Genomic DNA, 25,125 nt, shown 5'->3' on the forward strand with positions numbered 1-25,125 from the left:
TTCCCAGCCTCCGGCCCGGATGCCAACAGGACATCAGGTCCTGCCCAGAGGGTATGGTCTCATGCAGGGTCCAAAAGGGGCCACGGAGGAGGTCCTGTTGTGGCTCAGCAGGTTAAGAACCTGATGAGTATCCATGAGGATACAGGTTCGATCCCTGGTCTCGCTCAGTGGGTTAAGGATCCAACATTGCTATAGCTGTGAGCTAGGCTGGCATCTGTAGCTCGGATTTGACCCCTAGCCTGGGAACCTCCATATGCTGCAGCTGCGGCCCTAAAAAAATAAATAATAATAAATAAAGGGTCCATTCAACCTCCAAGTGTGTCAACCCCAGGGGGAATGGGGCCACATGGCTCCAGACAAGAGACCCCGTTCCTAATACATGTCACAGCCACAGATGGAGGAAGCCAGCTTCTCCTGCAGGGGTCCCAAGAAGACTGAAATCTGGGTCAGAAGAATCAGGTCCCAGAACTGCCCCATTCTGCCCTGAAACCTGAACAAGCTATTTAATCACTTTTGGCCTCTTTTTCTTGATCTGATAGAGACAGCCCAGTGAAACCTCAGAGGATTATTTTGAAGGCAAAATAGGTAAGTGTGACTGGGATTTGTAAGTCTTAGGCAACTTTACTCACTTTTTTTTTTTATGGCCACATCTGCGGATGGAAGTTCCCGGGCTAGGGGTTGAATCAGAGCTACAGCTGCCGGCCTATGCCACAGCCACAGCAATGCCAGATCCAAGCCATGTCTGCAAACTACACCACAGCTCATGGCAACGCTGGATCCCTAACCCACTGAGCAAGGCCAGAGATCGAACCCCCGTCCTCACGGATACTAGTCAGATTTGTTTCCACTGAGCCATGACAGGAACTTCTCAGTACCTCATTTCGAGAAGACAAAGGGAACAGGGGTGCCCCACACCCAGGGCTTGCTGAAGGTGGACAGGAAGGAATGGTCCTTCCTCTCTCTCCTCCATGCTTTATTGAACCTGCTACTGACACCAGGGCACTGAGAAGCAAAGAGGTGACAGCATTCACCAAAGGGCTGTGGCCACACAATGTGACAATGAGATGACCTTTGGGAGATGAGTGAGGCCTCACTATGCCAGTTGTGGAAGCCAGTCTAATTCAGAGCAGGATAACCATGGGTGCCCTGAGTGTGAAAGCTGACCCCAGGCAGACATGCTTCAAGGCCAAGTAATGGGTCCATTTTAGAGCTGGCAAGTCCTGCCCCAGGTGTCCTGTACTGGTATCTGGGCAGGGCCCACAGCGGGAAATAATTCTTTCAACAAGTCTACGGGGCCAGCCACCCCGGGCACAACCTGAAGCCCAAGGCTTGTGTTGGAAGCAGTTGGCTTCCATTGGACACTGGATGTCATATGCCATTCCCCACTTACCTACAGCCCAGCAAGATAAAAAAAATAGCTCACATAAATCAGAATAGAGGCAGGGTCTCTTGGCTTTGTTTCCTTCGAAGGGAACAAAATAGATCATGGAAATTTACATGAATCCAAGAAAAGAAGAAGAATTTTATACAGGGAGTTCCCTTCGTGGCTCAGAAGTTAAAGAACCCGACTGGGATCCATGAGGATGCAGGTTCCATCCCTGGCCTCCTTCGGTGGGTTAGGGATCTGGCGTTGCCATGAGCTGTGGTGTAGGTCACAGATGCGGCTCAGATCTAGCATTGCTATGGCTGTGGCACAGGCTGACAGCTGAAGCTCTGATTTGACCCCTAGCCTGGGAACTTCCATGTACCACGGGTGCAACCTTAAAAGAAAAAAAAAAGGAAGGAAGGAAGGAAGGAAGGAAGGAAGGAAGGAAAGAAGGAAAGAAAGAAAGAAAGAAAGAAAAAGAAAGAAGGAAAGAAAGAAAAGAACTGTGTACGTACGTGTATCCATTTCCTGCAATCATGTCAGCCATGTATCTGGTATTGGGCAACTGCCAGCCAAATATATCTTGAATGACAATCACTGCTTTGCCCGCGTCCACAGGGGACTTAGTGAGATAAGCCTTGATATGCTCGACTTGAACTTCATGCCCCAACCCTCCGTACTCTATCCTATGGCCAATGTCGCACGGGCAAGGATGAGCTTCGTTAGCCATTGGAGATTTTTAGGTCAGGCTATGGAGAGAGACACATGCATTATACCCTTGAGTGATGCAAATCCTAAGATCTTAAACAAAAAGTAAACCAAAATAATTTGGAAAAATTCATTTTAGGAAGTTCCCATTGTGGCGTATCAGAAACAAATCCGACTAGGAACCGTAAGGTTGCAGGTTTGATCCCTGGCCTCGCTTAGTGGGTTAAGGATCCGGCATTGCCATGAGCTGTGGTGTAGGTTGCAGACATAGCTCAGATCTAGCATTGCTGTGGCTGTGGTGTAGAATGGCAGCTGTAGCTCCAATTAGACCCCTAGCCTGGGAACCTCCATGTGCCAAAAGTGCAGCCCTAAAAAGAAAAAAAAAAAAAGAAAGAAAGAAAAAGAAAAATTCAACTATACTCAGTATATTCATGCACAAAATCAATGATAACTTCTGGTTCTGGCTGATATGATTAAGGCTACTAAGAATCTATTCTGGATTAAGATGTGGTACATCTATACAATGGAACACTACTCAGCCATGAAAAAGAACAAAGTAATGCCATTTGCAGCAACACGGATGGGGCTAGAGATTATCAAACTAAGTGAAGTAAGTCAGAAGGAGAAAGACAAATACCATATGCTACGACTTATATGTGGAATCTAAAATAGGGCACAAATGATCCTCCTTACAAAACAGAAACAGACTCATGGACTCAGAGAACAGACCTGTGGTTGCCAAGTGGGAGTGGGGAGGAAGCGGAATGGACGGGAGTTTGAGGTTAGTAGATGTAAACTAATTTTTTTTTTTTTGGTCTTTTTAGGGCCACATCCGCAGCATATGGAAGTTCCTAGGTCGAATAGGAGCTGTAGCCACTAGCCTATGCCACAGCCACAGCCACACCAGATCCTTAACCCACTGAGCAAGGCCAGATATCAAACCTGAGTCCTCATGAATACTAGTTCGGTTCGTTACTGCTGAACCACAGTGGAATTCCAGATGCAAACTATTACATTTAGAATGGATAAGCAATGAGGTCCTGCTGTATAGCACAGGGAACTTATAGCTAATCACTTGTGATAGACCATGTTGGAAGATAATATAAGAAAGGGAATGTATGTATAATATGATCGGGTCATTCTGTTGTACAGCACACATTGGCACAACATTGTAAATCAACTATACTTTTAAAAAAAATCCATTACAAATGCTAGAAATACCTGAGTGAATGTAACCAACAAATAAAAACAGGAGTTCCCATCGTGGCGCAGTGGTTAACGAATCCGACCAAGAACCATGAGGTTGCGGGTTCGATCCCTGGCCTTGCTCAGTGGGTTAAGGATCTGGCGTTGCCATGAGCTGTGGTGTAGGTTGCAGACGCGGCTCTGATCCTGCGTTGCTGTGGCTCTGGCATAGGCCGGTGGCTACAGCTCCGATTAGACCCCTAGCCTGGGAACCTCCATATGCTGAGGGAGTGGCCCAAGAAATGGCAAAAAGACAAAAAACAAACAAACAAACAAAAAAAACAAATAAAAACTAAAATGATGGAGTGCAGAAGAAGGAGGGGGCAACCCCCCAAGCTGGACCAAAGAGGAAACTGAAAACCAGGGCCAGGATGGCAGGAGCAGCTGAGAAGGAGCCAGGATGCCAGCGGTAACAGGGCCAGACCCAGAGACAGGCGCTCGCACAACTGCTGCTCAGGGTCCGTATCCAGTGAGGCCCTAGGACCCCATGAGACACACTATGTCTGAGTCCTCAACAGTTCATGGTTAGTGAAGAAAATAAAAAACCAACAACAAAAAGAAAAAAAGAAAAACTCTGCCCACCAGATCTAGGACTATGGCAAGGAAGCCCAGGAAAGGAAAAAGAAACCACAAAAAATTAAATAAAATAATAAAACTGGATAATAAATGAATGTAAAATCTTCAACAACAACAACAAAACCAGTTCAAATTGGCAGCATCCTTTTGTTTTGTTTGGCTGCGCCCACAGCATGTGGAAGTTCCCAGGCCAGGGACCGAACACGCATGACAGCAGTGACAATAAAGGATCCAGGGAACTCCTCCTGCACCCTCCTTTTTTTTGGTCTTTTCTGTCTTCTTTTTGGCCGTACCCGTGGCAAAAGTTTCTGGGTCAAGGATCGAAACCAAGCCGCAGTTGCAGCAATGCTGGATCCTTAAACAGCTGCTCCACCAGGGAACTCCTGCACCACCCTTTTGAAGTAGGAATGCCTAGGCTGAGAAACCCACACAGCAGTGGGACCCTGGACAGTGACATCCCTGGGCACCTGGCAGAGACAAATGCACATCTACTTTAGAGCAAGACGTTCACAACCCAGGCTGGAAAAACACTTCCCACTGAGGACATGCTCACCCAAAAGAGCCTGCCAGGAGGAAGCGGCCCAAACAAACACGCAGCAGCAGAGCTGAGGGTGGGAACAGAAAGGAGGAAGAGACCCAAACAGGCTTGACCACACAAACAGAAGGCAGGAATGGAGGAGGGAAAGAACACGGACATCCTTCCAACCAGAAAGCACGAAATCGTGTGGCCGAAATAAATCCCAACAAATGCAAATAAATAAATTCATTCTGAGACAGAGTCTCAAACCTTTTAAATCCTTTTTTTTTTTTTTTTTTGCTTTTTTGCTTTTTAGGACCACACCCCAAAAGGGAAGTTCCCAGGCTAGGGGTCAAATCAGAGCTGCAGCTGCCGGCCTACACCACAGCCACAGCCACTTGGGATTCGAGCCGTGTCTGTGACCTGCACCACGGCTCACGGAAACGCTGGATCCTTAACCCACTGAGCAAGGCCAGGGATCGAACCCTCGTCCTCATGGATAGTAGTCAGGTTCGTAATCCACTGAGCCACAACAGGAGCTCCCTCGAATGAGATCTTTTAAAAAAATTCAAGAAGGTTCCCTCGAAAAGGAAAAAGTGGGAAGGTTGAACCTCAAGACAGAGATGTCTTCATTTGCAGTTAGAGAATATGCAGTCTTTTCAAGTAGATGTGAACAGCCTCCAAAACTGCAACAAGTTTTCGTTTGTTTGTTTGTCTTTTTTGTCTATTTAGGGCCAAACCCTTGGCACATGGAGGGTCCCAGGCTAGGGGTCAAGTCAGAGCTGTAGCTGCTGGACGACACCACAGCCACAGCCATGCTGGATCAGAGCTACGTCTGCAACCTACACCACAGCTCAAGGCAACACCGTATCCTTAATCCACTGGATCGAGGCCAGGGATCGAACCGGCAACCTCATGGTTCCCAGTCAGATTTGTGGACCGCTGAGCCTCAACGGGAACTCCAAAACTGCCACATGTTAACCCACCCTACAAGTCAACACAAAGATTTTATATAAAACGTGTTATATTCGTACAATAAAGAAATGATAAAAATTCAAAAGGTTGGTTATTGTTGTTTTTTTCTTTTGGCTGCACCCTCGGCATGTGGAAGGTCCTAAGCCAGGGATCGAACCCACACCACAGCAGTGACAACACTAGATCCTTAACCCACTAGGCCACCAGGCAACTCCAAATTCAAAAGGTTTAGAACTGAATTACAATGAAAACACTGTGGAGCCAAAGTTGAAATGCACTGGTGCTGAGAGAAATACCGGTATCCTGGACTGTGTCAGGGAGGAAAACACTGTCTTCCTACCCTCTTAGGTGTAGCACCTGCGGGCCTGTGAATGTAACTAACAAAAGTCAAATTAACAGGAGAAAACACTTACACAGGTAATTCATATTTTCAACTTTAAGTACACAAGGACTTTGTAGAAAAGAACTGAAAAGCCAGGAAGCAGCTAGGGAGTTCCCGTCGTGGCTCAGTGGTTAACAGATCCGACCAGAAACCATGGGGTTGTGGATTTGATTACTGGTCTCGATCCAGTGGATTAAGGAGACAGATGCCCTAATTTTAGGCAGAAAGGGGGAGGGGAAAAAAAAAACTCTGCACCTGCTATTTCTCAATTGCCTTCAGCTCAAAATAATCAATACGTCAAAGTGCCATATTTTGAGTGACATTTTCTGGTCCTCTTTAATGACATGTATTAGATAAGAACAAAGATTGGAAATAAGTAAGAATCCAATTTAAGAAGTGAGGGGGGACAAACAGAATAAACTCAAAAGGAGAAAACAATGAGATGAAAATTAACTGGAAAAAATAGAAAAAGGTTGAAATCTGATTTTTTAAAGTTATAACATAGACATAACTCTAGCAAACCCAAATGTAACAAAGGAAAGAATGATAAAGACAGACATAACAACAACAAAATAACATTATGTGGAAAAGGGAGTTCCCTTTGTGGCTCAGAGGGTTAAGAATCCAACTAGTATCCATGAGGATGTGGGTTCGTTCAGTGGGTTACAGATCTAGGGTTGCTGCAAAGTGCAGCATAGACTAAAGGTAAGGCTCAGATCTGGTGTTGCTGTGGCTGTGGTGTAGGCCAGCAGGGGTGGCTCTGATTCCACCCCTAGCCCAGGAACTTCCATGTGCAGCAGGCGTGGCCCTAAAAAGACAAAAAAAAAAAAAAAAAGTAGAATGAAAAAGGTAACTTCAGTACAGATTTTTCCCTTTAAAAACTATAAAAAATTGGGGGTTCCTGTTGTGGCTCAGTGGTTAATGAATCCGACTAGGAACAATGAGGTTGTGGGTTCGATCCCTAGCCTTGCTCAGTGGGTTAAGGATCCAGTGTTGCCATGAGCTGTGGTGTAGGTCGCAGATGCGGCTCAGATCCCGCATTGCTGTGGCTCTGGCATAGGCTTGGCAGCTACAGCTCCAATTCAACCCCTAGCCTGGGGAACTTCCATATGCCACGGGAGCGGTCCTAGAAAAGGCAAAAAGACAGAAAAAAAAAAACTATAAAAAATTAGTATGAACAACTTAATGCTAATGAATTTGCAAACAGAAAAAAAAACTGACAAATATGAAGCATAAAAGGGAGGGAAACATTCCTAACTTAAAAAATCAATGTACAAGGGGAAAAAAGTGACGATATAGCTCAAGATTAAAGAATTTTTTTTTTTTTTTCCTTTTCTAGGGCCGCTCCCGCGGCATATGGAGGTTCCCAAGCTAGGGGTCTAATCGGAGCTGTAGCTGCCGGCCTACACCACAGCCACAGCAACGTGGGATCTGAGCCGCATCTGCAACCTACACCACAGCTCACAGCAACGCCGGATCCTTAACCCACTGAGCAAGGCCAGGGATCGAACCCGCAACCTCATGGTTCCTGGTCGGATTCGTTAACCACTGCGCCACGACGGGAACTCCAAGATTAAAGGAAATTAAAGGGAAAAAAAAACCCCAAAAGCACCACATGAATCTTGATTACATCTTGGCTCCAAATTAGGAGCAGCTATAAGAGACATTTGGGGAGCAACTGAGGAAGTGGATAGGGATGAGGTTGATATTATGAATTACTACTAATTTTCTAAAGCGTGATGATAGTAGTCACGTAGGAGAATATTCTTATTTCAAGAAGCTGTGTGCTCAGGTAGAGGAGAGACTATCAGGATGCGCAATTTACCCTCAAATCATTCACGAAACACACGCGCAGACACACACGTGGAACCGTAAAGCAGTCACAGCAAATTCGAGACAATTGTTTGGTTTGGTTTTTAATTTTAGGGCCTCACCGGCGGCATATGGAGGTTCCCAGGCTAGGGGCTAAATTGGAGCTGTAGCTGCCGGCCTACACCTCAGCCACAGCAACACCAGCTCTGAGCTGTGTCTGGGACCTACACCACAGCTCACGGCAACAGCGGATCCTTAACCCACTGAGCAAGGCCAGGGATCAAACCTGTGTCCTCATGGATGCTAGTCAGGTTCGTTTCCACTGAGCCCCAACAGGACCTCCGACAATTGTTGAATCTAGGTGATCAGTATACAAGTGTCTGCTTTCTTTCAGTTTGTGAGGAACAAGGAAGAGTGTAGTTGGAGCCCCAAATCCAGGAGAGTCGTGGGGAGCATTTCCTCTTCCCAGAATCCTGCAAAAGCTTCCATCTCATACAGAGGGAAAAGCCAAGATCTTGCAGAGAAATGATAATGAGGAAAAGCACAAGAAAAGCCAGGGTCTGGTTGCTTTTGCAGGTGCACCGAACTGGTTTTGCTGACAGATGGCACATGTAGGTTATCGGACAAAAAGGCATCTGTGATGACTAGGTCTTTTGCTTGAAAAGGATGGAAAGTCTAAATGAAATGGGTGTGCTGTGGGTGGGGCCCTAAAAAACAAACAAACAAACAAAAAAGGCATTCCTGTTCTGGCACAGCAGAAACGAATCCGACTAAGAACCACAAGGTTGCGGGTTCAAACCCTGGCCTTGCTCCAGTGGGTTAAGGATCCGGCGTTGCCGTGGGCTGTGGTGTAGGTCGCAGATGCGGCTCGGATCCTGCATCGCTGTGACTATGGTGTAGGCTGGCAGCTGTAGCTCTGATTTGACTCCTAGCCTGGGAACCTCCATGTGCCGAGGATGCGGCCCTAAAAGGCAAAAGATAAATAAATAAATGAAAAGGGGAGATGGCCAGGAGAGCAGGGTGAGGAGACAGGACTTCAGTCTGGGGCATAAGAAATTTGCAATGTCAATTAGACACACTAAGGGGACAGCTGGACAACAACACTCAAACTCAGGGCAGGGGTCCCACCGGAAGATTATGCATTTGAAGGTGATCAGCATATAAGTATAATAAAATAAAACTTAAAGAAAAGAAAGTTTAAAAAAGTGATCGGCATATATAAATGAACCTCATTTTTTGCATACTCTGTGTTCACGGATTTGCCTACTTGCTACATTGATTTATAACTCCAAAATCAATACTCGCTTGCTTTTGCATCATCCGTGGATCTGCGAGGAGCAACGACAAATCCAAGTCACTGACACAGGTCGAACAAGGCTGTGCTCTGCCTTCCTGCTCCAGCTCTCAAGCTGTAAACAAGTGTCCTTCTCATGGTCTATTTGGCGCCACTTCTTCTGCCATTTTCATCTTTTTGGTGGTGATTTCAAGGGCAGTGCCATCTAGTGTTCTAAGCCTTACGGAAGGAACTCGTGTGTCAGGTGTGAGTTACCAGTGTTGGCTGTGAGTTCAACATTAATGAATCAGCAATATATAGTAATTATATATTGTGTTTCTTCAAACAGAAACACTCATAAAACACGGCCAAGTATGGATCAGTTGATGGCTGCGTGACCAGAGGCTGGCAGGAACCAAGTGCATTTCCCTGAAGGGCGGTGGTCCAGTAGCCTCTAGTTCAGTGTTCACAGTGACTTGACAGAAAATACCTTCTGGGAATAATGAGAATCAGCTGAACATAGTATTTATGACCTTGACAGTGAACGGCATCACTCGGGGAATAACAATGACGAAGAGAGGTAGCCAGATGGAGCCCTGGGTCCTTTACCACTGAAGACTTCAGTGGGGAGCGAAGAAGGGACCAGTGAGAACATCAGGGAAGGAGCGGCCGCTGAGACAGTGAAACGGAGCTAGTGACCTGTGGGGCTCCTGCACACAGCCTGTGTCCCCCATTTCTTGTTTTTAGGGAATAAGCTTCCGCCTCTGTGACCTTCCCTGAGTTCCAAAGGGCAGATTCAAACAGATACTAATCAGGAAGGGAGGGGATGCAGAGACCAAGGAGGCAAAGTCCTGGTTCCTTCTCAAGGAATCTGAGTTTTTCTGCAGAACCAGAACCCCCAACAAAAGATAACCTGAGAGTACCACCACCAGTCCTGGGGCCACAAAACACCCACTTTGAAGCGTGCATCTGCCCTGATCCTTATCTGTGGCTCTACTTTCTTCTCCCAAACCATAAAGCCACCTCCTAATCTCTCCCAAAGGAGGGCACGGTCTCTAGGGAATTAGCCTGCTGGGGCCTCCTTTGCCTGGCAAAGTAATAAAGCAAATTTTTTTCTCCCTCGCCCAAAACACTTCGAGGAGTTTCTATTCGGCACCCGTGGACAGAGGCCGACTTACAGCAACAGCGGGAGGAGACCCCAGGTGTGGCATCCATGAGCCCAGGAAAGGAAGGGCTTCAAGAAGAGGAGGGTGCAATATACATCGAATCCCTCTGCTGCGCACCTGAAACTAACATACTACATTGCAAATCAACTAGACCTTAATTTAAATAAATAAATAAATAAATAAAAGGAGAATCCAACTGCAGTGGCTCAGGTCGCTGCAGAGGCTCAGGTTCGATCCCTGTTCCAGGAAATTCCATATGCTGTAAGAGCAAGCATAAAAAAAGAAGACATAAGAAAAAATTGTATGCACCCCCCCTATTTTCTATAATGATTTTTATTTTTCCCATTATAGCCGATTTACAGTATTCTGTCACTTTTCTACTGCACAGCAAGGTGACTCAGTCACACATACATATATAGATTCTTTTTTCTCACATTATCATGCTCCATCATAAGTGACCAGAGTTCCAAGTGCTATACAGCAGGATCCCATTGCTCATCCATTCCAAAGGCAATAGTTTGCATCTATTAACCCCAAATTCCCAGTCCCTCCCACTCTCTCCCACTCCCTCTTGGCAACCACAAGTCTGTTCTCCTTGTCCATGATTTTCTTTTCTGAGGAAAGGTTCATTTGTGCCCTATATTAGATTCCAGATATAAGTGAAATCATATGGTATTTGTCTTTCTCTTTCTGACTTCACTTAGTATGACAGTCTCTAGGTCCATGTTGTTGCAAATGGCATTATTTTGTTCATTTTTATGGCTGAGTAGTATTCCATTGTGTATATATACCACATCTTCTTAATCCAATCATCTGTCAATGGACATTCGGGTTGTTTCCATGTCTTTTTTTTCATTTTTTTTATTACTCAAATGAATTTATCACATCTGTAGCTGTATAATGATCGTAACAATCTGATTTCACAGGATTTCCATCCCACAGCCCAGGCACATCCCCCCACCCCCCAAACTGACTCCTCCGGAGACCGTAAGTTTTTCAATGTCTGTGAGTCAGCATCTGTTCTGCAAAGAAGTTCCGTCTGCCCTTTTTTCAGATTCCACTTGTCAGTGAAAGCATTTGATGTTGGTGTCTCATTGTATGGCTGACTTCCCTTAGCATGATAGTTTCTAGGTCCATCCATGTTGCTAAAAATGCTGGTGTTTCGTTCTTTTTGATGGCTGAGTAATATTCCATTGTGTATATGTACCACATCTTCGGGATCCACTCCTCTGTCGATGGACATTTAGGTTGTTGCCATGTCTTGGCTATTGTGAATAGTGCAGCAATGAACATGCAGGTGCATGTGTCTTTTTCAAGGCAAGTTTTGTCTGGATATACGCCCAAGAGTAGGATTGTTGGGTTACATGGTAGTTCTATACATCGTTTTCTGAGGTACTTCCATACTGTTTTCCATAGTGTGCACCCCCAAAATTAATGAATGAATTTTTTTAAGGGGCAGGTATATATTTGTATACGTATAACTGAATCACTGTTGTAGCACAGAAATGATCACAACATGGTAAATCAACTCTATTTCAATAAAATTAAAAAAATAAAAAAGAGGGCAGGTGTAGACCAGACAACATTCTGCAGGAAGAGCTGAGGATGCTGACAAGGTTGCCCACAGGGCTCCAGTGGGAATCAGGCTGAGGGCAGCCAGAGAGGGGTTTGGGCAGGACTGTCTGGGGCTGAAAGAGAAAAAAGACCCACAAGATAGGAAATATATAAAACTTTCTCCAGACTGTGGCCTGTCTTAAAAAAGAGAGTGGGTCAAAGATAGGGTGAAGATATGGAAACGAGTTCTTCTTTTTTTTTTTCCTTTTGTTCTTTTTGCCTTTTCTAGGGCCACTCCTGCAGCACATAGAGGTTCCCAGGCTAGGGGGTCTCATCGGAGCTGTAGCCACCAGCTTACGCCAGAGCCACAGCAACAAGGGATCCGAGCCGCTGCATCTGCGACCTACACTGCAGCTCACAGCAACGCTGGATCCCTAACCCACTGAGCAAGGCCGGAGATTGAACCCACAACCTCACGGTTCCCAGTTGGATTCGTTAACCGCTGAGCCATGACAGGAACTCCATGAGTCCTCCTTTTAAATGAAAGAAATGTCAGCATTTTGGCCTGTGGATGAGGATGGTACCAAAAAAGAGAAACCAAACCAAAGTGTGTGTGGGGAGGGGAGTAGGGGTGGGGTCAGCACAGCAGAGGAAGCCCCTGGGCAGGTCCTCCATATCCCCAGCAGGGAAGACAGAGGGTGTGGACACAAGCACAGGTGGGTGGTGATGCCAGGCAGAGGGTTGTGTTGTGTAGGCTCCTAGCTGCACCTGTTCAGAGAACTACACGGCAGCGCCCACAAATCAGGGCAGATGGAGCACGAAGAGGCTGGAGGGGAGAAAAGTGGAAAATGATGGCCAGGGACACGTGCAGGGTCAGCGAGACCAGGTCCCCAGCCAGGCCCAGGTGCAGCATGCAGGCAGGGGGTGGGATGGACACCAAGCAACCCAGGTGAGAAAACCAATCACGGTGCATCACTGCCTAACACACACACACACAAACACACAGACACAGACACATCCAGACACACACAGAGAGACACATATAGAGACACACACACAGACACACCTGATCCTGTCAAGTGGTTAGAAGCTTAAGACTAAAAAGTAAAACTAAACTGTTAGAAGAACACAGAAAACTGTTCGAGGTTTTCTTGAACTTTGGAGTAAGGCGGAGTTTCTTCCATCAGACCCGAAACATATGAACCTAAAGGAAAGGCTGAATAAATTGCCTTTCATTGAATGTGTAGTAGGAGTCTGCTCCGGCTGCCGTAACAAAATACAACAGAAATGTTTTCCCCCAGTTCTGGAGGCTTGGAAGTCTGTGATCAGGGTGTCAGCAAGGTCAGGTTCTGACGAGGACTCCTCCTCAACAGACACGAGACAGTGGTTGTGGTTCCCACAGACAGTGGCTTGAGAGAAAGAGAGAGAGCGAGAGAACAAGCTCTCAAGCTTCTTTTAAAGGCATGAATCAGAGTTCCCATCCTGGCTCAGTGGAAACAAATCTGACTAGCATCCATGAGGACACAGGTTCAATCCCCGGCCTCGCCCAGTGAGTTAAGGATCCAGCACAGCCGTGAGCTGTGGTGTAGGTTGCAGATATGGCTCGGATCCCGTGTTCCTGTGGTTTTGGTGTAGGCCAGTAGCGGCATCTCCAATTCAACTCCTAGCCTGGGAACCTCCATATGCTGCAGGTGTGGCCCTAAAAAGACAAATACATAAATAGATAAAGGCACTAATCCCATGGTGAGGCCCCACCCTCACGACCTCCTGTTAACCTAACTACCTTCCAAAGGCTTCACCTCCTCATACCATCACACTGAGGTTAGTGCTTCAACATGTAAATTTTTTTGGCCCTGCCTTTCGCATGCAGAAATTGCTGGACCAGAGATCAAACCTGGGCCACGGTGGTGACCTGAACCACAGCAGTGACCCAGTAACGGAGCTAGTGCCCTGTGGGGTTCCTAGGCATGTGAACTGAAGCCTGGCACTTGCCCTCGGCCTCTACATGGAGTAAAACAGGAGCCACTGCAGCTGCTGACCTGCAGCATCCCGAGCAGAGCTCAGGGTGGAGACCAGGAGTGAGGCACTCTGCGCTCTGGGGGAACCGGAAGATTTCCCCAAGGGCTTCGGATAGATTTTTTTTTTTTTTTTTGCCATTTCTTGGTCCGCTCCCGCGGCATATGGAGGTTCCCAGACTAGGGGTCTAATCAGAGCTGTAGCTGCCAGCCTACACCAGAGCCACAGCAACACGGGATCCGAGCTGCGTCTGCAACCTACACCACAGCTCATGGCAACGCCGGATCCTTAACCCACTGAGCAAGGCCAGGGATCGAACCTGCAACCTCATGGTTCCTAGTCGGATTCGTTAACCACTGTGCCCCGACGGGAACTCCCGGATAGATATTTTTAGGAGATTTTATGAGCCCACATCTTGCATCTCCTCACGTCTAGAAAAACATGAAAGTCCTTCAATGGTGACAGATGTCTGTGACTCATAGTCACCTTCACGAGACCAGCAGCAAACATCTGCATACTGTGTGCCTGGCTGCGTGCTCCTCCTCCTTCACCTCTATGACCTCTCTTGATGGTCCCCCTTTCCTCTGGGGGCAGTATTTCAGATCGCTCCTGGGCTGAAGTTAGGGGGCAAAACAAAAGATGTCACCGTCACCTGTGAGAACAGCCACTCCCGAGGGTGGGCCAATGAGCCCTGGGGGAACTCAGGAAAGCCTATCCTTTGATAAGCAGGGATTCCAGTGAGCCCAGACCTCTACATTTTCCCATACAAACATTTTTCTATAAATCTTCTGTAAATCTGGTTATCTATAAACCTCTTGTTGCTACTTCCTGCTCTTTGTTGCAAAAACTCACATACCCTAGCTTCCCCCTACCTCCTCGGAGCAGTTTCTCGGGGCTCCCCGAGATGCCGTCTTGAGGGCTTAAGTCCTAATTTCATCCCAAATAAAACTTCAGGTTGTATTTTTTTAGTTGACAGGTACAATAGCCTTTCTGTGTCCCTCATTTCTTGCTTTTATGGAGTAAGTTCCAGCCTCCATGACCTTCCCTGAGTTCCAAAGGGCAGGTGCTGATCAGGGAAGGGAGGGGATGCAGAGACCAGGGAGGAGCAGCCAAGAGACACTGGCGCAGCCTTGGAGCAGGTCCTGGTTCCTCCTCAAGGAAGGCACAGAACAAGAGCTTTGAGCCCATTCCGCAGAACCAAAACCCCCAACAAATGGAAGAACTATTTGATGAAGCATCTTCATTCCGGGAAGAAGGAGGACCACAAGAACCAGTCCTGGGGCCACTGAACACCAGCTTTGAAAGACAAGGCAAGCTTGCCTCTCCCCGGATCCTTATCTGTGGCCCTATTTTCCACTCCCCAAACTATAAGACCACCTCCTAACCCCTTCCAAAGGGGCACAGTCTTTAAGGCCTGCTGTGGCCCCCTCTGCCTGGCAAAGCAATAAAGCTATCTTTTTCTCCTTTACCCAAAACTCTGTCTCTGTGCTTCAATTCAGCGCCAGCAGACAGAAGCTGAATTTCAGCAACAACTTGAACCACAGCAGTGACCAAACCAGATCCTTAACCCTCTGAGCCATTAGGGAACTCTTAAACATATAAATTTTATGGGACACATTTCAGTTCACAGCAGTAGCCAATTGTAAAAAAAAAAAAAAGAAAAGAAAAGAAAAAGAAAAAACTTATAAAAAAATTGTTTACAAGTGGGGAAAATTGAACTGACTCGATATTTGATGACACACAGTCATTGCTAATGCGGGGGTGGCAGAGGAGGAGGAATAATATTATTGCAGTGATTTTTTTTTTCAGTTCTTATCTTTTGTAGCTACCTGTTGATGTACATACAGGAAAAATGACCAGATGTCTGAGCCTTTCCCAGTGGATGTTGGAGGTGGGAAGAAGTGTCCACGTGTTGGCAGTGTTGGAACTCAGTGGTTTAGGAGTGTCTTTTGTACCAATCTCTTGACTTTTATACATGTTTGGGGTTTTAAAAGCTCTCAAACCTTTATTAAAATCTTAAGCACTACAAGATAAACGGTTCCCTTTAAAAAGTGAGACAATAAGATACAGACTAAAAGTTATTACTTTCAAAGCAGGGCTGTAGTAGCTAGATAAAATAGAGGAAGAGTTCTTAGAAATGAACAGGAAAAAGACAACCCCAGTAGAGAAATCCTCCAAAGACATAAACAGGCAATTCACAAAAGGGTATACCTGAACAGCTCACCAACATATGAGAAGATACTCAACCTCACTGGTATTTAAGGAAATTATACTAAGAACAACGATGAGATACAATTGTACCTCTTGTGGTTTGGCAACAAGTCTATTAACACCAAGAGATGGTGCCCATGTAGGGAAACGGAAGGGAATGTAAAGGGATAGACACTCTGGGAAGCAGTCCAGCAAAGGCAGTAATGAACACACCCTGCTGCCCAGAAATCCCACCACTGGGTATACGCCCTTGAAAAACTCACATCCGTGTGTGTGTGTGTGTGTGTGTGTGTGTGTGTGTGTGTGTGTGTGTGTGTGTGTGTTTGCATACACATGGGTATGGAAGGCTGTTCTTGCCAAAAAGATGTGGCAACAACTGCAAGCAATCTAGCCGACGCTTAGGAGGTAAACAGGATACACTGTCCTTCATTTGCTGTCATGGGTTGAACTGTGGCCCCTAAAAAGATACTTGTCAAATCCTAACCCACAGAGCCTGTGAGTGTGGCCTTATTCGGAAACAGAATCTCTGCAGGGGTAATCAGGTTAAGAAGAGGCCATCCTGGATGAGGGCTGGTACTAATTTGATGAATGACTAGTGTCTTTAGTGTGGGACTTTAAGGCCTCTCCAAGGAGATCAACTCAAAAAGCCACTCTGAGGCTTTTTCTCTCTGGCCAGGATAAAAATGACCAGACCCTTATCTCCCTTTCTGTCCCACTGCAATTGTTACAGAGTTCTTAAGCCCCTCCTCAGCAACCTGCCCTATACCTTTCTGCCTCTTCTAGGAAAGATACTTAACCCACCGCTATAGGGGCAATGTTCACCCCCAACCAACCAGCAAGTGCATCCTGGGACCTCTCCTCTCTCCTCTGTCCCTGGGCACTTGGGGTCAGCTCTCTCTGCTTATCAGGAAGCCGTCCCACTGTGCTAGCAGTGTTTCTTATCTCAATCAATCAATCAATCAATCTTTCTTTCTTTCTTTCTTTCTTTCTTTCTTTCTTTCTTTCCTTCCTTCCTTCCAACCTTCCTTCCATCCTTCCTTCCTTCATTTCTTTTTTTGCCTTTTTAGGACAACACCTGTAGCACATGGAAGTTCCCAGGCTAGAGGTCAAATTGGAGCTATAGCTGCCAGCCTACACCACAGCCCCAGCAACGCCAGATCCAAGACACATCTGCAGCTTACACCACAGTTCACAGCAACACCGGATCCTTAACCCACTGAGCGAGGCCAGGGATTGAACCAGTATCCTCATGGATACTAGTCAAATTCATTACCACTGAGCCACAATGGGAGTTCCCATAAACTCTTCTTTCTTTCCACCTGCTATGAGTCTGAAAATTCTTTTCCAACCCAAGCACAGACCACAACACTTAGAAGGAGAGAGAAATTTAGAAAAGGCACAGACACACAGGAAGACAGCCATGGGAAGACACGGGCAGATGCTGGAGAGGTGCTTCTACAAGCCAAGGAATGCTGAGGACTGACAGCAACCACGAGAAGTCCCAAGAAGAACTAGGACAGACTCTCCTCCACAGGTTTCAGGAAGAGCATGGCCCTGCCAACACCTGCATTTCAGATTCCTGGCTCCAGAAGGTAAGAAAATAAGTTCTTATTGTCTTAAGTCACCCAGTTCGTGATGATTTGTTACAGCAGCCACAGAAATCTAATACATTCCTTAAAAGAACATTGCATAGCAATTCAAGGAACAAACTAGATACATATTTATCAATATGATAAAGCTCAAACACATAATGCTATATAAAAAGACAATGGCTTTCTGATGCTAAGGAAAGACTAAACCCCCCCAATAATACATCTTTTATTAATGAATACATTGTAGTAAAGTATAATGCATGGGAATAAAACATGCCACCATTAGACAGGTTCCTGGCAGGGGAAAGGGATGGACCCTGCTGGCTTTAATTGCAGTTGCTACATTTTGTTTCCTTAAACAGTTTTGATTTAAAGTACATAGGACAAAATGTTAGTATCTTTTAAATCTGGGTCATGTGACTATCAGTAGCTATTCCATTACACTCGGTACTTTCCAGAAAACTCTAAATGTTCGTAACTAAAGGATCCGGCATTTGTCACTGCAGTGGCTCAGGTTGCTGCTATGGCTTGGATTCAATCCCTGGACCAGGAACTTCCACATGCTGTGGGTGCAGCCAAAAAAGGGAAAAAAAAAAAAGGAAAAAAATGTTAGTAACCAGAAATAAAATAACCAAATTTTAAGGGAAGAGAAATTAAGAGCCAGTCATTTGATAAAAGAAAATTTTGACTCTTTTACCATGGTTGTTTCTACAAGCTACATTATAGAACTATTATTAGTAAGAGAAGTCAGAACAGTTCAGTATTAATAGCGGTCCATTTTATGTCCAACTGCACAGTATTCGCTGAGCACTGATTCCTTAGGCTGATTTCTTACGTGGGCTGTCCTATGAGGATGCGAGACCACAGAACACAAGCAGCCTTAAATCAAAATCTTTCTACCTTAACTTCAATTGCTATCCATGTTCCAGAAGGAATGTTTACAGACAAAACAGCCACTCTCTGGACTGATCAGGAGAGGTTTTGCTCCTGCAGAAAGAGGTGGTGGCCAGGGGAGGTCTCAGTGTGCCACATCTGAAAGCTGGCCTCCTGCCCAGCCCTTCACGTGGCACAGCAGCCAAGCCCAGCCTGTGTCCTGGGCCAAGGCCATGGTTGGCAGGGCTGACAGTCTCTCCAAACTTAACTCTCTTGTGGGCAAGAGCCTTGGGAAACACACCCTTGACGCTCTACTGACTGTACTACTCATACATTTTCTGTGTATACATTTCAGGATTTGGGCTCTTTGCCCCTCTAAATCACACATTTGTTAAAACACAATTTTCAGGGAAAAAAAAGTAAAACTATGACTCCAGTATAGTTATAAAAATGAATTTGGAAGTTCCCTGGTGTTCTAGCAGGTTAAGGATCTGGTTGTGGGGCAGGTTCGATCCCTGGCTTGGGGAACTTCTGCATGCCTTGGGTGCGGTCTGAACGAAAAGAAATGAATTCATGTTAAGGATTGTATTTTACTCATATGCTAGGAGGAAATAAGGCAGATGTTACAACTGGATCTAAGGAAAAAAAGAACAGAGCAACAAATTGATCTGGAGTAGGGGGATGTTGAAATGAATATTAAAAGGAGACAAAACCAAGTTTTCCACAGTAGAGGAGGACGCAAATTAATTCTCTACCAGATAGGACAGAATTTACAAATCTGTCAAGAGCTGCAAAGCAGTTCAAACGCAATGAACAGGGCTAGAATCAGCCAGCCCAGGAGGGTGTGCTACAGTCGATGGATGCTTTCCCACTGAAACACACTCTCCTATGACAAGTGATAAGGTTTCCTCCTGTAAGAGGATGCGACTGTGGGTCTGACATGAAAGGTGGGGTCCTCAGAAAAGGTACCAAGAAGGGCTTTTCTATGTCATGGCAGGTGGGTTTGGCAACACATTCCAGCCACTCTGAGGTCAGATCTGTGGTTCTCTTCCTGTCACCAGGGATGGCCAGGACATGCTCCAGCAGAAGAGACACTGATGGGCAAATTCTTTAGCAATGCCACCCCGAATGCAGCATGAAACACATGATTCCATCGTAATTTTTTCTTTTCCTTTTTTTTTTTTTTTTGGTCTTTTTAGAGCTGCTCTTGTAGCATATGGAAGTTCCCAGGCTACAGGTTGAGTCAGAGCTACAGCTGCTGGCCACAGCCACGGCCACGGCAATGACAGATCTGAGCCACTTCTGTGACCTATATACGACCACTCACGGCAACACCAGATCCTTAACCCACTGAGCAAGGTTAGGGATCGAACCTGCGTCCTCATGGGTGCTAGTCAGAGTCGTTTCTGCTGAGCCACGATGGGAACTCCCACCATAATTTTCATGCATGATCCCACATAATCATGCATGCGAGCTAGACCCATCCCCTACAGACTGAATTTTGGGGCCCCTTGTCAGCAACTTCCTCCTTGAGGGAACTCCAGTCAGGATGCTCTGAACTCTCTTCTCAGCTGGGCCCTGACTGTTGGGCTTCATCCAGTTTTAGTCAAAATCCTGCCAAGTCGGTTTAGCACAATCCACCACCCCCATATCTGATTCAGTTCTTCATCCTCCCCCACCCCCTGAGTGATATCTGATCACCCTGGCTTGTCTTCTGCAACCATCTGTTAAGTCAGGTTAACCGGAATCCCTACTTCCATCCACCGACCCCTACTCTGCTCCTAGGCTAGAAATTCCCACTTTTCCTTGTTGTATTCGGAATTGAGCCCAAGGTATCTCTCCCATTACAAAATCCCATTGGAGTGGTCCCTGCACCTATCGCGATATAGGTGATAACACAGGTCTTGAGTAAGATCTAACTTGCCATTTTTTGGTGTGGTTTTTTTCGTTTGCTTGTTTTTTCCTTTTTTATGGCCACGTCTTCAGCATATCGAAGTTCCTCGGCTAAGAGTGGTATCAGAGTTGTAGCTGCAGGCCTATACCACAGCCACAGCAACCCTGGATCTGAGCCACATCTGTGACCTGTGAAGCAGCTTGCAGCAACGATGGATCCTTAACCCACTGAGTGAGGCCAGGGATCAAGCCCACATCCTCACAGACACTCTGTTGGGTTCTTAACCCTCTGAGCCACAACGGGAACACCTGACTTACCATTTCTTAACAAGAGTCACGGATGAATAATTTTTAATATCCTCCAGCCCTGCTTCACACAGCAAATGCCTTTACAAAATTATAACTCAAGACCCATGGGGATCAAGGATGCATGTTAGATCTGCAAATTCCAAGGGGCTGTTACGCTCTCCCTTCTCTCCTAAGAAGTCCCTTCCAGTGGCAACCCTCTACCCCATACGAATTTGTGCTGCTGCTTCTTTGAACCAGTTCTAACATCTGCCTGGTTCCCTCTTTAATGAATAAAATAGTGTCTTTAACACGTGCCCATTTTTATATCTGTAGCAGTGTCACGATTTTGCCTTGCACTGATAATTATCTTTTTTTTTTGTCTTTTTTTTTTTTATTTATTTTAGGGCCACACCCGCGGCATATGGAAGTACCCAGGCAAGGGATCTAATAGCAGCTTCTTTGACCTACACCACAGCTCATGGCAACACCAGACCCTTAATTCACTGAGCAAGGCCAGGGATCGAACCTGAGTCCTCATGGATGCTAATCAGGTTTGTTACCACTGAGCCACGGGAAAATTATCTTTTTAAGCGTGTAGTTGAACGATGCTACCCTTTTCTCACTAGAGCTCAGAAGGCAGGAAACGGGTGGTAAAGAACAGGTGAGCTAGCATGGTTTCCTACTTTCATGCCCCCAAAGATTTAATTAACTCAGAAATCACACTTCCCAACGCAATGCAGATCTCCAAGAGAAATAGCGAAAACAGAGATACAGATTTTTTTTTTTTTTTGGTCTTTTTTTCGCCTTTTCTTGGGCCGCTCCGGCGGCATATGGAGGTTCCCAGGCTAGGGGTCCAGTCGGAACTGCAGCCACCTGCCTACACCAGAGCCACAGCAACGCAGGATCCGAGCCGCGTCTGCGACCTACACCACAGCTCATGGCAACGCCGGATCATTAACCCACTGAGCAAGGGCAGGGACCGAACCCGCAACCTCATGGCTCCTAGTCGGATTCGTTAACCACTGCACCACGACGGGAACTCCAGAGATAGAGATTTTGAGGAGCAAGAGGGATTGGCGTTGATGGGATTGCAACAAGCAAAGAAACCTAGGGCTAAAGCCTGGCAGCAATTTAGAAATGCTAACACCTGTAAGGGCATCAGAAGCAACAATGAGAGATAATACAGGACAGAAGGTGGCCACGGGAAGGCTGGGTGCTTTTCATTTCCTGGGTAAACACTGTCGTTGGCACAGCAATTGACCTTCAATCTTGCATCAGAGAAGGCAAGACCCTCCTTATCCTTAGATGGGTCTAGGAACATCGGCTCCTCAGATTATTTTTATTTTTCAGTAGTCATGGTTGTGTTCTCCTCAGGGTATGGGGCCTTGACAGCAGTAATTAGAACGCCAGATGGGATGAAGTTAGATTGGCCCAAGAACTTGCCAATCACTCGGCTGCCTTCGGCCTTTTCTTGGACTGTTGGGCTCGCTTCTGACCACCTTACTTTAAATGGGCTTTGAAAACAACAGGTGGCATTTCCATCAGCAAGTAACCCTAAATCCCAATGCCCCGTGTTAGCAAGGCCCGTGGAGGCCACAGCTTCGCCTCCTGACCCACATGGCTGAGTGGGAAACTTACAGTCTTTCCTGGCAATGAGTACGCCTCATCCAGGACACCACACCCCTAGACCCAGCACCTCTTCTCCTAATAGCCATCCTTAATACATGCTGCAAAGCGTGGAGAACTATCTGGATGCGGATATGCTCATTCCCCCCCCCTTACTTTTATGTTAGTAGTAAGAACTACACAACCAAAATGTTCAACTCTAAGAAAATAGTTACCCAAAAGCAGTGCCCCAGAGGAAAGGCTGGTGACATTGTGTTAGGTGAAAAAAAGGAATACAGGTTTATATACCGTATGATTTAAACGCTGTTCTTAAAATGCATTGCTCAACAGTACAGGAGACGATGCCAAAGGGGGGGTGGCAGGGATGACAATGTACTGTTTTGAGAAAAGCAGGTGTTGAAAATGGATTTTGGCAGGTCCATTATCTGTGCACATGGCAAAGACTTCCTTTGCCTCCTGCAACCGCCCGCGCAAGTTAAACCAGAGCGGACCTGCAGCGCGGTCCTGGGCGGGCGAATCGCACGTACCTCTTCCCGCCGCCTGAAGACCGCTGTCCACTCGCGCGGAGGAGGCCGGACCGGAGGCGACAGCGCTGCAACCCCGCGGGACCCAGGGGTGACGGTCAGGGGCGAGCCGAGGGGGAGGCACCTCCTTCCGGGGCGGAAGTGGACGCGGTGACGGAGGGCGGCAGGATCTCGGCGGGCCAGTGGCCGTCCTGGATTCCCAGCAACGCCTCCCCCCCCCCCCCGGCCCCCGCCGCCAGGGGCGGGGCGGGGGGGGAAGGCTGGAACTAGAGTGGAGGGGCGGGGAGGGGAGGCCGGGAGGGAGTGGGAGGGTGGAGAGGGGGAGAGAAGAAGGGAGAGGGAGAGGGGAGGGGAGGGGAGGGAGAGGGGAGGGGAGGGGAGGGGAAGGGAGGGGAGGGGAGGGGAAGGGAGGGGAGGGGAGGGGAAGGGAGGGGAGGGGAGGGGAAGGGAGGGGAGGGAGTGGGAGGGAGGGGCCAGGAGGATCAAGACAGCCAGCGGGGAGATTTACGTGTCCGCCTAACTCCTGAGACCTCTGGAACTTTTTTTTTTCTCTCTCTCTCTCTTTTTTTTCTCTCTCTCTCTCTCTTTCTTTTTTTTTTTTTTTTGTCTTTTTGCCTTTTCTAGGGCCGCTCCCGCGGCATATGGAAGTTCCCAAGCTAGGGGTCGAATCGGAGCTGTATACCCTGGCCTATGCCAGAGCCACGGCAATGCTAGATCCGAGGTGCGTCTGCGACCTACACCACAGCTCACGGCAACACCAGATCCTTAACCCACTGAGCAAGGACAGGGATCGAACCGCAACCTCATGATTCCTAGTGAGATTCGTTAACCACTGCGCCACTACGGGAACTCCTGGAACTTCTTTACTGTACATCAAAACCAGGCTTTTTAAAAAATAAATGATTACATATTCGTACTTGACCTCCCCCCCACTAACGCACGCTCCATGTTTTGTCTGGTCACCTGACAAAGATTGGGATAACCGGTTCACTGGCCACCGAGGAAGGCTGAGAAAGTAAACAGGAAGAAGCGTTGATTGGAAAAATCAGTAACGGTGGGAAAACAGCCACTTCCTGATACCACAAGAATTTAATTCAAAATCTTAGGACCCAAGAGCTAGAGCCTTGTAAATTAAGATCCTTCTGATTGGAAAAGGTGTGATTTCAGATTGAGGATGACTTTTTTTTTTTGTCTTTTTGCCTTTTCTTGGGCCGCTCCCACGGCATATGGAGGTTTCCAGGCTAGGGGTCGAGTCGGAGCTGTAGCCACCGGCCTATGCCACAGCCACAGCAAGGAGGGATCCGAGCTGCGTCTGCAACCTACACCCCAGCTCACGGCAACGCCGGATCCTTAACCCACTGAGCAAGGCCAGGGATCGAACCCACAACCTCATGGTTCCTAATCGGATTCGTTAACCACTGCGCCACAATGGAACTCTGACCTTTTTCTTAAGAGGTCTTTTCTGCAGAGAGATGACAATAAGATAAAAAGACTAGGGCGGAGTTCCCATTGTGGCGCAGTGGTTAACGAACCCGTCTAGTATACATGAGGACACAGGTTTGATCCCTGGCCTCGCTCAGTGGGTCAAGGATCTGGAGAGAGCAGTGAGCTTTGGTGTACGTCACAGATGCAGCTGGGACCCCACATTGCTGAGGCTGTGGTGTAGGCTGGCAGCTACAGCTCCTAATCAATCCATAGCCTGGAAACCTCCACATGCCATAGGTACGACCCTAAAAAGACAAAAAAAAAAAGGAAAAAGACTAGGCTACAGTAAGGTTTGTGAGACAATCTGATTTGCTACAATGTAATTTTCAGGAAAAGTTAAAATCTTGATGCGCACACAGGTGTGAAAATGACATGTGTTGAAAGTTATATAATACTCATTAATTACTGAGAAAACCAGGCAGATGTTAAAACTAGTTCAAAAGAACGTTTTAAAAAGTGTATACATGGGAGTTCCCATCGTGGCTCAGCGGAAACGAATCTGACTAGTATCCATGAGGATGCAGTTTCAATCCCTGGCCTCCCTCAGTGTGTTAAGGCGTTGCAGTGAGCTGTGGTGTAGGTCACAGAGGCGGCTAGGATCTTGTGTTCCTGTGGCATAGGCTTGCGGCTACAGCTCCAATTCGACTCCTAGCCTGAAAACCTCCATGTGCTGCAGGTACAGCCCTAAAAAAAAAGACCAAAAAAAAAGGGCACATGTGTATGGAGTAAAGGAATGTTGAAAGGAAAATGCAGACACACAAACTGGTTTTTTTCCCCACAGGATTGGGAAGGAGGGCAATTCAACCTCATCAGACAGGACAGAATTTTCCTGTCTATCACTTACCTACAACTTACAGAATTGTAAAATAGTTCCCAGATATTGAAAGACAAGTATCAGATAGTCTGCAGGGTGAACCTCTAGACAAGCATAGGTTTCCATGGAAACATGAAATTGTTTCCGTGAGACTGTTTTTAAGCATCTTCTAGCACTTTGGTATCACTATTTACATGGAAAGACTAGATGTGACTAATTATACATCCTT

General features: G+C 46.7%; 1 protein-coding gene across 1 annotated transcript in view; it reads right to left on the reverse strand.

Moving 5' to 3' along the window:
- CMBL (carboxymethylenebutenolidase homolog) overlaps positions 1-22,764 on the reverse strand; it is a 34,130-nt gene extending 11,366 nt beyond the window's left edge. Inside the window, exons 1-2 of the mRNA XM_047769834.1 lie at positions 22,601-22,764; positions 1,882-2,115 (exon numbers count right to left, since the gene is read on the reverse strand). Of these exons, the coding sequence (XP_047625790.1) occupies positions 1,882-2,096 (215 nt within the window). The 5' untranslated portion in view covers positions 2,097-2,115; positions 22,601-22,764. The remainder of the gene's footprint in view (positions 1-1,881; positions 2,116-22,600) is intronic.
- Positions 22,765-25,125: the final 2,361 nt, after the last annotated feature.

This window comes from Phacochoerus africanus, chromosome 1 (assembly GCF_016906955.1).
Source record: "Phacochoerus africanus isolate WHEZ1 chromosome 1, ROS_Pafr_v1, whole genome shotgun sequence".
In the NCBI taxonomy this organism is placed as follows: Eukaryota; Metazoa; Chordata; class Mammalia; order Artiodactyla; family Suidae; genus Phacochoerus; species Phacochoerus africanus.